General features: G+C 55.3%; 1 protein-coding gene across 5 annotated transcripts in view; it reads left to right on the top strand.

Moving 5' to 3' along the window:
• The window catches only part of SSBP3 (single stranded DNA binding protein 3), a 165,251-nt gene extending 153,305 nt beyond the window's left edge, over nt 1-11,946 (top strand). For all 5 annotated transcript variants that reach the window (XM_055305972.1, XM_055305976.1, XM_055305973.1 and 2 more), the window contains 6 exons: nt 231-285; nt 1,650-1,720; nt 8,889-8,967; nt 9,214-9,242; nt 9,376-9,477; nt 10,182-11,946. In XM_055305972.1, coding sequence (XP_055161947.1) covers nt 231-285; nt 1,650-1,720; nt 8,889-8,967; nt 9,214-9,242; nt 9,376-9,477; nt 10,182-10,211 — 366 coding nt within the window. In that variant the 3' untranslated portion in view covers nt 10,212-11,946. The remainder of the gene's footprint in view (nt 1-230; nt 286-1,649; nt 1,721-8,888; nt 8,968-9,213; nt 9,243-9,375; nt 9,478-10,181) is intronic.
• Nucleotides 11,947-13,966: the final 2,020 nt, after the last annotated feature.

The raw sequence follows: 13,966 nt of genomic DNA, 5'->3' as shown, positions 1-13,966 counted from the left end.
CACAGCTGCCTCTGGGTCTGGAGAACGATGAGGATGGTTGGGGGGCGCTGTAGACCAAGTCCAGCTCTCCCAAGGCTTAAACACGTGCGCCCTGCTTGAGCTTTAACCAGAGCTAACACCGGGCTGGGCCCTGGGCAAGCACTTGTCTTTGATGTCACTGGAGCTCAGTGGCTTCTCCCCACCTGTATCATTGTCATGGATATTTGATGTCAGTTTTATCTCCCTTCCAGGGACCTCCTGGTGGTGGTGGCCCCCCAGGAACACCCATCATGCCTAGTCCCGCAGGTGAGAAGGCTTGGGGAGAGGGTACCATTGAGATCATAAGGGGTCTTGGAGGGGCCCAAATGCCAAGCCTAAGCTCACCAACTATTCTTCTTGAGCATGTTTCCCCTACCAGGTACCTTGGCATTAGGGATTTAGGAGGCAGGCGTCCCCTGGTGCCACTAACCTGCCCTGTGGCCTCAGCCAGGCCACTCCTCATCTCTGGTTAAAGGATGGGGCTGTGCAGTGGGGAGGGAGATCCAGGAACGAGGGTTCTCACTGTCCTCGGCTTGTACCAGTTGGTAAGCACCAGTCCTGGCTGTGCATTTCTCTAGATGCTTGAAAAGGGGCTTTGGAATTTCTGGCCTCCTGGGACCAGCACTGTGTAACATGGTGGTTCCTCAAGAGTTCCCAGAGCTCTTGGCTTCCGGTCATCTATGCAGGGGATGGCTTCTCCCTCTTTCTTTGATCAGAAGAAGGCATGCGTGCACACATGTGGGCATGTACACACACGCATACACACACAGCATCATGTTTATACTTCTTTGGCAGCTAAGAACACCCTTCCATCTAGAAGGGATTCCACCTTTACCCACCCAAAAAATAAAAAGTGAGGGGTAGCTGGATTTCTGTCTGAGGAACAGGGTGTCTGCTCCTGATACAAACATGTTAGCTGAATTTCTAAGGAGACTTTTCTGGGAGACAGATGGGTCCCTCTGTTCCCAGACTCCTCAGCTCCCAGTAGCAGGGAAGCTGCTAAGCTGCAGTGGTCAGGCTGGCAGCTGTGATGTTCAGCTCCCGCTCCTGCTCCCTCTTTCTGCTGCTGCATTTTTATGAGCTGCATGACCTACATTCAGACTGGGTCACATTAAACCACTCCATATGTTAATTCGTCTCCAGCCCTCTCCTGGCCTCTCCTTCCTGTCCCATCAGCTGGGCAAGGTGGCCCCTGGGTAATTTGTGGCGTTTCCCTTTCCCCGATTTGATTAAAACTGCTGGGTGGGATTGGGGGAGAGCGCAGGTGGTGGTCTGGCTGTCCCTCATCGTCCTCAGCAGTGTCTGGGGAGCACGTTTGGTTTGGGGTGGGGAGATGAGAATTCAGATTCCCCCCCCCACACACACACACACCCACACGCCTTGCCACATTCACACTGTTGTCCAGACATCCTGGAATTCTTCGTTTCAGGGTTGAGTGGTTTTCACAGTTGAATTTTCTGTGATTAAAAACTTTGTGAATCTTCATTAAATACAAATTAGCCAGAAAATGGTGGTACTTAGAGGAGATTTTAGGTGATAAAATACAAAAGAATGAGTTCAAGTGCCACGAGTTTGTTTTAATTAAGAAATGAATTAATCACCCCGACTTGTGGGTTTCCACTGTTCTACAGATTCAACAAATTCCAGTGACAACATCTACACAATGATTAATCCGGTGCCGCCTGGAGGCAGCCGGTCCAACGTAAGTCCGCTTTCTAATAATTTACATATCAGATACCATAACAAATCATAATTAACTTCATCAGCTGAGGGGAAAGCAAGTTTAATTGATTTCAGCCATTTGTTACCAAAGATGAATAAAATAAACCATCAGAAAAGTGATTTAACTCTTGGGCAACTTGGTTCCCATTTCATAGCTGGGAGAGAAGGGGTAGAGTGATGTCCTCCCCTCTGGTCAGAGTGGGGTGCCCGGCCTCACTGTGGGGGTTGCCACTGCTCTGGAGTGGGGTGTCGGTTTGGGAAAGCACTAGGCTGCGGGTGACCTGGGTCACACTATCCCTGCTGATGGGCTGTGCCGCCCCCCGGCCGCCCTTCAGCCTCTCAGGTCTGGAGCTGTGGGTTCCTGGAGCCCATCTGGGGTCCCGCCTGCCCTGTGCCTCTGGCCCCTTTGGGAGCCCCGGGACTCCTACACTCTGCATCATCTTGGCATCTCGTTGTGTCACTGCCTGGCCTAGAGGCCACTCCCTCCCCCCAGGCTTCTCCAAACCCCAACCCTCAGTGATGTCGCAGCTCAGACTCCACTTTATCTGATTCTTGCTCACCCACTCCCCTTGTGTCCGCTGCCTTGTGCCAGGTGGCCCTTGGCTCTGCAGCTGTGGCCTGTCTCCATCTCCCAGGTGGGAGCTCCCTGAAGGCAGGACTGCTCTGACCCACGTCTACAGACGGCCCCTCCTCCCAGGTGGGGGAGGTGAGTCCTACTGGCCTTGCACTCAGGGAACTTACTACCTGGAAAGGAGGCCGCTGTGTGACCAAATGCACAGTCTGGACTGTAGAGCCAGAGGGTGGACTTGGGGTCCCAACATTATTCGGGCCTTTTGGGGTGCTTCATTTGGTTTTGTTGGTTTGGGTCCTGATAGGACCGGGTGGATCACTCACCATGCTCAACACTGCCTGGAGGCTGTCCCATGCTGGACACTGCACATGTCTAATCCTCTGGCAGCCTCTGAAGTGAGGCTTCCTGGGTGCCTGCTGTATGCAGAGAGGGACCTGAACCGCGGGTCATGTGATGGAGAGGGAGGGGAACTGCACTCCTTAACCCTTGCTCCACCATCCCTGTCCCTCTCCTGGGCAGCCAGCATGCTAGTCATCCCTGCCTCTCATTAGGGTGACCGACTATCAGGTTTAGCACTAAAAGCTCAGTGTTCAGGACACGACTTCCCAGGACACAAAGTCCGGGGTTTTGACAGTAACTCAGAAGGCTGGGTGCCAGAGTGTAAGGCCCTTACTGCAGCCCCAGAGCAGGGGACTATGCTCAGGGTGTTCAGCGGCAGCTGGAAACAGCTCCCCTGACCACGGATGCCAGCGCTCATGGCCTGCAGCTCCTGGTAGGCTGGCCACATCATGGCACCAAGAGGGGTGGGGCTCGAGTGCACTGGGGTCGGGGCCCTGACAGGGTCGGCCTCGACTCTGCCTGCAGATCAGCTGCTTGGCCTGGTGTCAGGATTGCACAGGCCTGATTTTTCATGCTGCGAGCAGGGGCACCTTGTCTTCTGGGCCAAGGGGCTGGAAGGGAGCAGGATGGCAGCACTAGCGCTGCCCGGGCCTCCCTGGATTGGCAGGTGCCAGCTGGTGGGGGACATGCACAGTGTACTGGGGAGAGGAACCATTGGAATGGAGGTGCTTGGCGGGGGGCACAACCAGGGAGACAGTGGCCCCGGATTTGTGCCGGCACAGCCCTCCAACGACTCTGCCACCAGGCTGTCCCTGCTGCAGTTCCCTGAGCTCAGGAGGCCACGGTTCCGGATTCGAAGGCTGCACCCAAGTCCCGTGTGGTGACAGAGGAGGGCATCTTGATGTCGGGCTAGTCCTGTCGGGAGCTTTCTGCAGCCAGGTGGTGCCTCACATCACGGTGGTGAAAACCTGTCCCTGACTCTTTGGTACTGACTCAAAACCTGGAGCTTCACCTCATTGTGTTGATTTCTACCATGATCTTAGTGAAACTGCAGAAAACAAAGCAAAGACAGTTGTTGTTCTGTCCAAACACAAGCTAGACTTGGCCCATCTGTCTGCATATTGGGCAGACAGCACACGGTTAATTGGGCAAATTTCATTTGGCATCTAAACTCCTTACCTGCTGACTGTCCCACCCACCGTGCCCCCGGCACTGCTGCAGAAGCACGGCTTACTTCCTTGTGAGGCCAGGCTTTCCTAATGAAAGATTTTTGGTCACCCGTCAATCTCAAAATGCGCAGATACATGTTAACAAGGCTTAGGGCTTTGTGGAGGCGGAGCCAGACCCAGACACCTGCCCGCACAGCGGCCAGAGCTAGTGCTGGCCACAGGAAAGGTGCTGAAAGCTCGGCCCACTGTGACGTCCTCCTCTCCTGGGAACCACATTGAGGTGAGAGCGTAGAGAGGAATTACAGTAAGGTAGACGTGTCTACGCTGTGGCTTTAGAACTGTTGGGTGATCCTTTCAGGGGGCCACCGGGAGCCTAGAAGAGGATGGACAGACCACACTTGAGCCATTAGGGACCACTGGGGGGATTGGGTCAAACCCCATTGGCCAAAGCAGTGACTTGGTTTTGAAAATGAGGGATCCCTGGGTGGCGCAGCGGTTTGGCGCCTGCCTTTGGCCCAGGGCGCGATCCTGGAGACCCGGGATCAAATCCCACATCGAGCTCCTGGTGCATGGAGCCTGCTTCTCCCTCTGCCTGTGTCTCTGCCCCTCTCTCTCTCTCTCTCTCTCTCTCTCTGTGACTAAATAAATAAATATAAATAAATAAATAAATATAATTAAAAAAAAGAAAATGAGATTGCCTGAGAACTCAAAACCTGTCACCAGCAAAGGGCAGCGCTTTCTTGGCTTCTTGATTGAAACTGTAACTTACTTGGAATCCATCTTGGATCTCACAAGTTAACATCACCTCTGTGCTTTAAACTGTTTTCCCTGAAAGAGCGAGAGAGACGAGTAAGTGAGGACGAGATCCACGGTGCTTCAGAATGCTTAGAAATGATGGACATTTGAGACAGGACAGCCTGTCTCCCTAAACCAGCCCATAGATACAAAGTGTGATGCACCTCTTAGGAGAGCTTGAAGTGAATTCCTGCAGGCCCAAAAACCTGTGCAAATCCGTAAAATCCCAAGTACTCTGTGCACAGATGTTTTTGTGGAGAGGGTGTTTCCATGTTCCCATGTTGGACTGACGCCAGGGCCTCATAAGAGCAGAGTGGCAAGTCGCAGTGATTTTTGCATTTACCACTATATAAGAAAATTAACAAGCATGGGCTGGAGGCTGCTGGCAATCCAGAGAAGTACTGGTGGAAAAGCAGACAAGAGCAAGGTGGGTCCCCGGCAGCTCCACCACAGCCTCTGGAGAGAACTGAGCTCGGATTCATGTTCTTGCTGTGTCTCTTCAACCTAGCCTGGTCCCATCTGGAAATGTGGCCTCAGATGCCACCTCTGTTCCCACGTAGGCTTCATCAAGCTGGACAGATGTCTTCCTTGAATGGATTATCCAAGACATTTACCTCACAAGGAAACTATGTTAGCCACCTCTTTGTGTAAAACTTTTTTCTAATCTTAAAAAAGGGGGGGTGGACAGAGCAAAAATGCCCTATTATAGGATAGAAAGAAATGCAATTTTTTAAAAAATTATTTACTGGGGCGCCTCAGTGGTTTAGTCAGTTAAGCATCTGCCTTCAGCTCGGGTCACGGTCCCAGGACCGACCCATGGTCCCTAGGATTGAGCCCTACATCGGGCTCCCTGCTCAGCGGGGATCCTGCTTCTCCCTCTCCCTTCCCATCCTCCACTTATGCTCTTGCTCTCAAGAGCAAGTAAATAAAAAATCTTTAAAAAAGATTTATTTGAGAGAGCAAGTGAGCTTGTGTGGGAGCAGGAGGAGGGACACACTCCCGACTCCACTGAGCATGGAGCTGGACTCAGGGTTGGATCCCATGACCCTGAGATCATAGCCTGAGCAGAAATCAAGAGTAGGACGCCTAACCAACTGAGCCACCGAGGTGCCCCAAGAAACATGATTTTTAAAAATCAAACATAAGCAATATCTCTTTCATCAGTCTATTGCGTTTAGCCTCTTAAAAAAAATCTTACATTTGTGTATTTTAAGACTACATAGTAATATAGCCTACAAAATTTAAATATCCAATAAAGAGCTCAAATAAATTACTGTATTAGAGAATAGAAACATTATAAAACTGTTACGTTTTTCTCACACAAACCATTCATTTAACTAATCCTCTATCCCCTGCTCCCGTTAACTAGCCTTATTATGGCTTTATTGAAATAATAGCATTTATGTGGCAAAGTAATACAGAATAAGCAAGTGGTGCAGGGAGAGCTGGCTATCCCCAGGCAGGTGCATGAGGCCGGACCGCAGCTTCACGCCAAAACCCAGAATCAGCGCAGAGTCGACCCTCCACCTGCCTGGCGGCGCTGAAGCCATAAAAGGCTTAGAGGAAGAGAGGCGTCAGTTTTCGTGGCCTGCGTGAAAACAAAGCTTTTTTACCTGTGACACGGAAAGCACCGGTGACAAAAAAGCAAATAAATTGGACTTCATCACGATATAAAACTTCTGTGCTTCAAAGGGACACCATCCGGAAGGCAAAAACACAGCCCACAGAGTGGAGAAAACATTTGCAAATCACATATCCGATGCAGGACTTGAATCCAAAATAGGCATAGAACTCTGAAAACTCAGTAGTGAAAAAATCCAATTTTAAAAACGGGCCAATGATCTGAACAGACATTTCTCTAAAGATGTACCAGTAGACAGTAAACACACAGAAAGGCACCCAGTGTCAGAGCACCAGCCCAGCGTGCTCTCGGGGGTCAGCCCCTGCACGTGCTCCCAGGCATGGCTGGGGACCAAGGCTGGGAACCAACCAAGCCCAGTAGGGGCGAGGCCGGCGAGACCTGGGGGGTGGGGGGGCGGGCTCCTTCCCCTGCTGGTGGGAATGGAAAATGATATAGCTGCTGTGGGAATGATATAGCTTTGTGGCAGTCCCTCAAAAGGCTACATGGGGCCACCGCGTGACTCGGCACCTCCACTCTCGGTGGGTCTCTGCCCGTGGGAAATGACCATGTATGTCCACAGAGTAATCCTGTTCATATTCAGTGGCGGTACTCACAACAGCTAAAGCATGGGAACAACCTGAATGTCTGCTGATGGGGTAGACCGATCAAGTGCAGTCTCTCCATACGGTGCGATGAGATTTGGCCAGAAGGAGGAGTGAAGGCCTAATTCGTGCCCCAACACGAGTGAGCCTTGAAGCCATGCTGAGCGAAGGAAGCCAGCCACAGAGCTCACGGAGGATTTCACTTACGCAAAAATATCCAGAATAGGCAAATCCATAGAGACAGAAAACAAATTAATGGTTGTCTGGGGCTGGGAGGCTTGCAGGGGGGTGGGGAGTGACTGCTAATGGGTACAGGGCTTCTTTATGGGATGATGAAAAGGTTCGAACGTGGATTGTGGTGATGGTTGCCCGACTCTAAATATACGAGAAACCACGGAATTGTATGCTTGAAGTGGGCTGATGGTCTGGTCTGTGAGTTACAGCTCAGTAAAGCTGTTAAAAATAATATCCAAGAGGGGCGCCTGGGGGGCTCAGTCAGTGAAGCATCCGACTCTTGATCTCAGCTCAGGTCTTGATCTCAGGGTCATGAGGCTCAAGCCCGTGTTAGGCTCTACACTGGACATGAGGCCTATTTAAAAAAAATTAATAATAAGAAAACACAATGATCTATAACCTCAAATTTTTTAGTACACACACACGCAAACACGTAGTTGTTTATAACATTATCGTGCTTGGGGATTGTGTGGTCATTGGTTGTCCTGAGTTGACTCCCTATAAAAAGTCACCCTCGTCCTCGTCTCATTTGGATTAATAAGTGTGAAATTTGTTGCCAGATATCAAAAATGTGGCCCTGGGAAGTCTCTGGGGAGGGGGAGGCCAGGAGGCTGCCTCTGTGGTGGAGGCGGCGGGCGGGAGCCCCTGCGGTCTGGGCCCCCTGCCCCTTGTGCTCCTACAGGCTCCCTATCCAGAACGGCCTCCGGGACCTGCCCAAGTCCTACCCTGATGACTTTGGCCCTTGCCCTGCAGCAGGTCTGACTTCTCTGCGCCTCTTCCTGAAGCTGTGGCCACGCCTGGGCCTCGGCTCCCTTGGGAACTCACCCCGTCTGTCCCTGGGCGTCCCTTGGCGTCTGTAGCTGTGGGTTCCTCTTCCGGGCCCAGCTGAGCAGTGACTTGCTCTGCATCCCCGGCCCCCAGCATAGGCCAGATGCCAGACAGTCCTCCGTTCTGCGGTGTCCACCCCTCCCCTCCCCAGTGTGCCTTCATGACCCAGTGATGGGACCTTCTGGCCTTTGGTTGCTGCTTTTCTGAAGTGGTTTGATAGTTCCCCTCGCTGGGCTAGAGCCCATCCCGCCCCTCAGGCCTTCTGCTCAGGGATCAGTGGCCCCTCTGCAGTGTCCCCAGGAGAGAAACCCTCCCTTGCCCTGCCTGACTGCTCCCCTCCCTACCCCCCAATCTCTCAGTAGAGCTGACGTCCCCTCCCCCATGGAAATCCTTCATTTCTCAGGAAGCAGCTTCCATAGGCTGTGGAAAAGGCCCAAGCCCTTGCCCCAGCCCCCTGCCCCAGGCCCCTGTCCCAGTTCCTCCCAGGCCCTCCCAGCTCCTCTGGATGGGGCTCCAGCAAAGCATTTCCCTGCTCACTCTGCTTCAGTTTCATTATCTGTAAAATGGGGAGGAGAAGCATTAATACTTTAGGTCCCTGGCTTGGTATCCTCACGTGTGTGTGTGTGAGGGGGGGGTGGTTCTGACCGGTAGGCCACATGCTCCACTCCAGGGATAGAGCACAAGTCCATACCTGTCCCCGTATGACAGTGTGTGACCTTGGTCCAGCGTCTTTCCCTCTCTCAGTTTGTTTCCTCATTTGGTGCATAGGGCTGAGCGCCTCTGCCCTGTACAGCTCCAAGGGCCGAGGAGAGGGCCAGCTGTGGCCTCTTGGTGGTGTCAGGTACCTTGGGGGGCCTGGCAGAGGGGCCCCACCACAATGGAAGCTCCCTGAGGGCACAGCTCTTTGGCAGCTGGGTGCGGGAGCCCAAGAGAGCCCTGCAAAGGGCCTGGGGCCCACTCAACCACCATGCCCTGTGCTTCTCCCCCAGTTCCCGATGGGTCCAGGCTCCGACGGCCCGATGGGAGGCATGGGCGGCATGGAGCCACACCACATGAACGGATCGTTAGGTAAGTGGGTGCCCACCCCGTGGCCACGCTGCCCCCTGCCCGACCCTGCCCACGCGACTGTCTTTGGCTCCGCCAGGCCTGGTTCCCCAGGACCTTGACTGGGCCCGTGGTAAGATCCTCAGAGATCCAGGCAGGACAGAAGATTGTCGGCACAGAAGCAGTGTGGGATTTGGGGGGTGGGGGGGTTTCGGAGGCCTCTCCACTTAAGAGAAAACAAGAAACTGAATCCGTCTTCCTTCCTTGCAGGGTCAGGTGACATAGATGGACTTCCAAAAGTGAGTGTGTCCTCTGTTTCCTCCCCCATGGCATCCACCCTCCCCTAGCCCTGAGGCCCCAAAAAGCTTTTCTCCCCATCTGGTGGGCAGGTTGCTGGGGCACCAGGCCTCACCTCCTCTCTCCTCTCTCCAGAATTCTCCTAACAACATAAGTGGCATTAGCAATCCTCCAGGCACCCCTCGAGACGATGGTGAGCTAGGAGGGAACTTCCTCCACTCCTTCCAGAATGACAATGTAAGTGCTGCGGTCACCCCACCCCCACCCATGTTGCCCTCAGACCATCCTCTTACCCCTGGGACCTGGGACTGCTTATTTAACAAGTTGTGCAGCCTCCTGGCCAAGACCAGCCTGGCAGCCCTACCACCGGCTTTCACCTTGGTCATTTTTCTACACCAAGTGCAGAGCCCTCACCTTCCTGCTGCGTGGCCCTGACCCCACCCTGACCCCTGGCAGGGCCTTCTGGAGGCTTCTGCAGGGAAGCACGATGCCTCTAATACTGAGAAAGCTGAAGTGTCTGGAAGGACCCTGGGTTGGGTCTCAGGAGGCCCAGGCTCTGTCCGCTGGGCCTCTGGGCAGCGTGGTCTCTGGGGGCCCACGTGTGTGTCTTGGGGAAGAGGGTTCCATGTCCCCAGGAGTTCCTGGGGTCTCCTTGCACAGGGGTTGCCTTCTACTTAGGAGAGACAGCATTATGCTCCAGCAGCTTTGGAGAACCCCAGACAGGCTCCCCTCAGGGCACCCTGGCTGGCCCTGTTGGGGGGGGGACCTGTGGGGGGCATTGGGTCTGCTGCTTCCTCAGCTGGAAAGGAGGGGGGATTTGAGAGGGGAAGGGGTGGAGGGGGGGCTGCCCGCCCAGCCACGTCCCCACACTGGCCACCTGCAGTCCCCAGGGCCCCCACACCCTGGCCCTCACAACCCCATCTCTGCTTCCACCTCCCCAGTATTCTCCAAGCATGACGATGAGCGTGTGATCCCCTCCTCTTCTCCGAGACGCTGAGAGAGCCGGCATTGCAGGCAGGAAGATGCCAGAAATTATGCAAGAAGAAGTGAGGTGTCATTACCCAGGAGCTGGGGGAGGGGCATCTCCTGCTCCCCCTCAGCCCCAACCCCCTCCTCCAGCCCCCCCACCCATCCCAATTTTAGTTTCATGCAATAAAAAGGCCGAACTTTTTATTCCATAAAACATGAAGGACAAAACTCAAAATAAAAATATATTTCAAGTCCATGACCAGAAAACTCCCACCCCTTGCCATTCCCAAAAGGACCTTTTATGTACGTGACACTTTTTTGTTGTTTGTTTTGTTTGGGGTTTTACCGTTACTGGGATTTTTAAATTTGTTTTCAGGGGGGTTTTTTTGGGGGAAAAATTTTTAAAAATGGAAGCTTCTAGCAAGCCCCCCCCCGCCCCACCCCAGTCAACCTCTTTGCTTTCTTCTTTAAAAAAAAAAAAAAGAAAAAAGGCCAAAAAAAAAAAAAAAAACCAAGCCCTGCTGTCTGTACCCAAGCCCTTTCACCAGGAAAGCTAGTCTAGGTGTGAGGTCTCACGCTGTCTTTGTAGCCATCTAAAAATAATGATAATAATAATAAACTGGGCAGTTTACAATCGGTGGTTTCTTTCAAAAGGCCTTTTTTGGAAAGAGAAAAGCAAGTCCCCTTTCTCCACTTGGGGTTTTTGGTTTGTGCGATCGCAGGGGAGGGTCAGGAACCTGTTTTAGTTTTGCTCGGTTTCTCCGGGCCGAGGTGGCGGCGCCAGCGGCTGCACAACTGGAACCCCAGGACCCCCTCCCCTCCCACCCCCCCACACCAGGTGGCCCGAGGGGCCACACCACCTGCCCGACTGCTTCCAGGACTCCGGCCGGCGGACGCTCGCTGTGACCCGGTGGCATGCACTGTGCTCCCAGGACTGCTTCCTCCTCCTTCCCCGGACCTTTTCCCGCCGGCCCCCTCCACCCCACCCCGCTCTTCCCAGCGAGACTCCTGCCGGCTGGCCGGTGGCCTGGCCGGCGCGCATGGGGGGAGGCCGCCCCCGACAGGATGGCTATGACCTGGGACGTGGCAGCTGTGACCCGTGCGATCCCGTCCCGCGGCCCTGGCCCGCATCATCCTCGTCGTGTGTTCGGGCCCGGTAGGGCTGGAGTTTGGGTTTTCTTTTACTTTTTTTTTTTTCCTCTTGATTCTTGCTTCTTTTTCAAAGATGGGAAATTGACCGGAATTGCTCTGTGTACGCTTGGAACTGGATGGAAAGACTTTGGAATAGCTGTGGGGGGCGGGGACACCAACCAAACAGACGCGCTGTTTCCGGTCCTGTTTTTATTTTCAAAAACCGACAAATGCGGCAGTGGAGCCCGTCCCCTCCCAGGAGGGGTGACTCACGGCCTCCGTCACCTCACACCCCCATCGAGACCTCCGTGTCTTGCCCCGAAGACACCTGAATTCTTTGTACATTTGCAGCCCCTCCTCCCCGCGCCCCTGTAGCTGCTGTTTCCTCCCTCCCTCCCTGATCCATGTATATCATACTATGTGAGATACCATCTGCCTGAAAAAAGACCTTGTGCGGATTATTGGGAACATTGTAGCTGTTTCTGTGTTTTTCTTACCTTGTAGTCTGGTTCTGAATTAAGAGAGGAAAGAAAAGTAATTATACATTGTAGTTTGTGTACGATATATGTTGATAACGTTTTATTAAAGGGACATCTTTTTTCCGCAGCCCTTCCTGACGTGTTTGGGGGCGCGGCTCGGGGTTTATGTACTGACCGCAGAAGGCAGGGTGACGGTTAGGGCAACCTCCGGTTCGGGCCCCGGGTGCCCGCCGGCTCCCCGCCGGGCGCGTGTGCGGGGTCGGGGCGCTCGGGGAAGGAAGACTCCGCGGCCTCACGGCCGTATTTGGGGACCGATCTAAAGTCCACTTCGTCTCCTGCCTGGCGAACACGTGTTGGTTTGCCAGAATGTTCAGGAAATAGAAAAGGTTCCCGGTGCGGTTTTCTGGGCGCCCGGGGCTGCAGCCCCCCCCCCCATGGCGGTCCTCCCGTCTGCGGTGGTCTAGTGTGCGCCTCAGGCCGGGGGGCCTGGGAGATCCTCAGAGCAGCGGACGCCTCGCCCTGGAAGGCGGCCGGGTGGGGAGACCCAGTCCCAGGGGGCCCGGCCCCCCGCGGCGCGAGGAGGGCTGGGGCGGCCTCAGCAGCGGGCCCTGCAGATTGGACCATCTGCGAAGTGGAGCCTGCTGCGGCCTCGGCCCGGGGACCCTGCTCCAGGCCCACAGGACAGAGGGAATCGCCGTGGGAGCCACACGTGGGCTCCGCAGCTCCGCGAGGCCGTGGCCCTCCAGGCGCAAATTGCCTGGTTTGGCCACGGCTTCCCTGCGTGGCTTGTCCATAAACGGGGCTGATGGTTTCTCTTCCTCCCGGGGCCGTGGTGAGGGGCTCGGACGGTGCCCTGGGCTCGCAGGCACAGCAGCGTCAGCTTCTGGGGGGTTACTGCCCCGTGAGAGGGGGCCCCAGGGGGTGCGGCTTGCATCCCGCCCTTCCTCTTCCCGAACCACGTTGCTTCCTCAGCGGTCGCCTCCGAACAGGGGGGGGCGGACCTTGCTGTGCAGAGGGTCCTCAGCGGCAGGTTTCGGTACCAGCAGCGTGGAGCCTCGGCCACGGGCCGACCCAGTGAGGACAAGGGGACAGCAGTGACGAGCAGCCTGCCACTTGGGCCCCAGGATGCCCCCATGCTGCCATCTGTGCAAGTGGAAGCCATGGTGGAGGGGTGTTGAGCTGCAGGGGGCCCCGGGGATGTCAGGGAAGGTCCCAGCCTACAGTGGGGTCCTGCCTCGCATCTCCCCCACACCTGACGTCCGCTAAACGGGTGAGAACCCTGAGCGCCCCCAGGTGGGGGTGCTCCTCAAAGCTGGGGGCCACATCTGTGCTCCTTGTTCCACAATCACCCAGGAGGTGCGGTTACTCCTGGAGCAACTGGATGTTTGTTGAGCACTCACCCCTGCATCCCCACCCCAGCGTGTGCGGTCACCTGTGTGTGGGTGCTCAGGCAGTGGAAGGTGGAGCCAGTCACTGTGCCAGCAAGCTGGGGGCTCCCAGAGGGGGCCGGGCTGGCCACAGAGCAGGTGTTTTTAAACCGTTAAGAGCTGGACTGCCCCCACAGGAGGTCTGCAGTGGGGTACCCTTGGGCCCAGTCCTGACCTGGTTGCAGGTTCCATCATGCTCCGGCAGGGACGGAGAGACCCGTGTTGTGTGTGTCACTTGGGGGGGGGGGGGCTGGAAGGGGCTACACTGCTGCCAACAGGCTGGACTCCTCACCCTGGGCAGTGAGCCACGCCTGGATGCAGGTGGTGAGGCTGACGGGGGCAGGCACTTGGGACTTGGTGGAGTGGGCACCTCTCTGTCATGGAGAAAACCAGCTCCTCCCACTACACCACCTGGTCTCTGAGCCCCAGCTCTGCCACCTATAGGGGGAGGTAAAAACCGCCAGTCCTGTCTGCGTCACCTTGCAGAGGAGCTGTGCAGGGCCTGAGTGTGGGGGGGGCCCTGGGCTCAGCTCCGAGGCCCACCCCACAGCGCTGGCCCCTCCCACGGCCCCGGTTGGCTGGCTAGGCGGTCATGCCGTCCCCCTCCCACTTCCACTGGTATCCAGGGGTTCAGCCAGCACAGCCTGGCTTCAGGCAGCCACCACTATGCCACCAAGCCTAAAAACTAAGTTGCAAAGTGGATGTTGTGCGAGCCCGGGA

Source organism: Nyctereutes procyonoides, unplaced genomic scaffold (genome assembly GCF_905146905.1).
Source record: "Nyctereutes procyonoides isolate TBG_1078 unplaced genomic scaffold, NYPRO_anot_genome, whole genome shotgun sequence".
Taxonomy (NCBI): Eukaryota; Metazoa; Chordata; class Mammalia; order Carnivora; family Canidae; genus Nyctereutes; species Nyctereutes procyonoides.
This window is presented reverse-complemented; position numbering and strand designations above follow the sequence as displayed.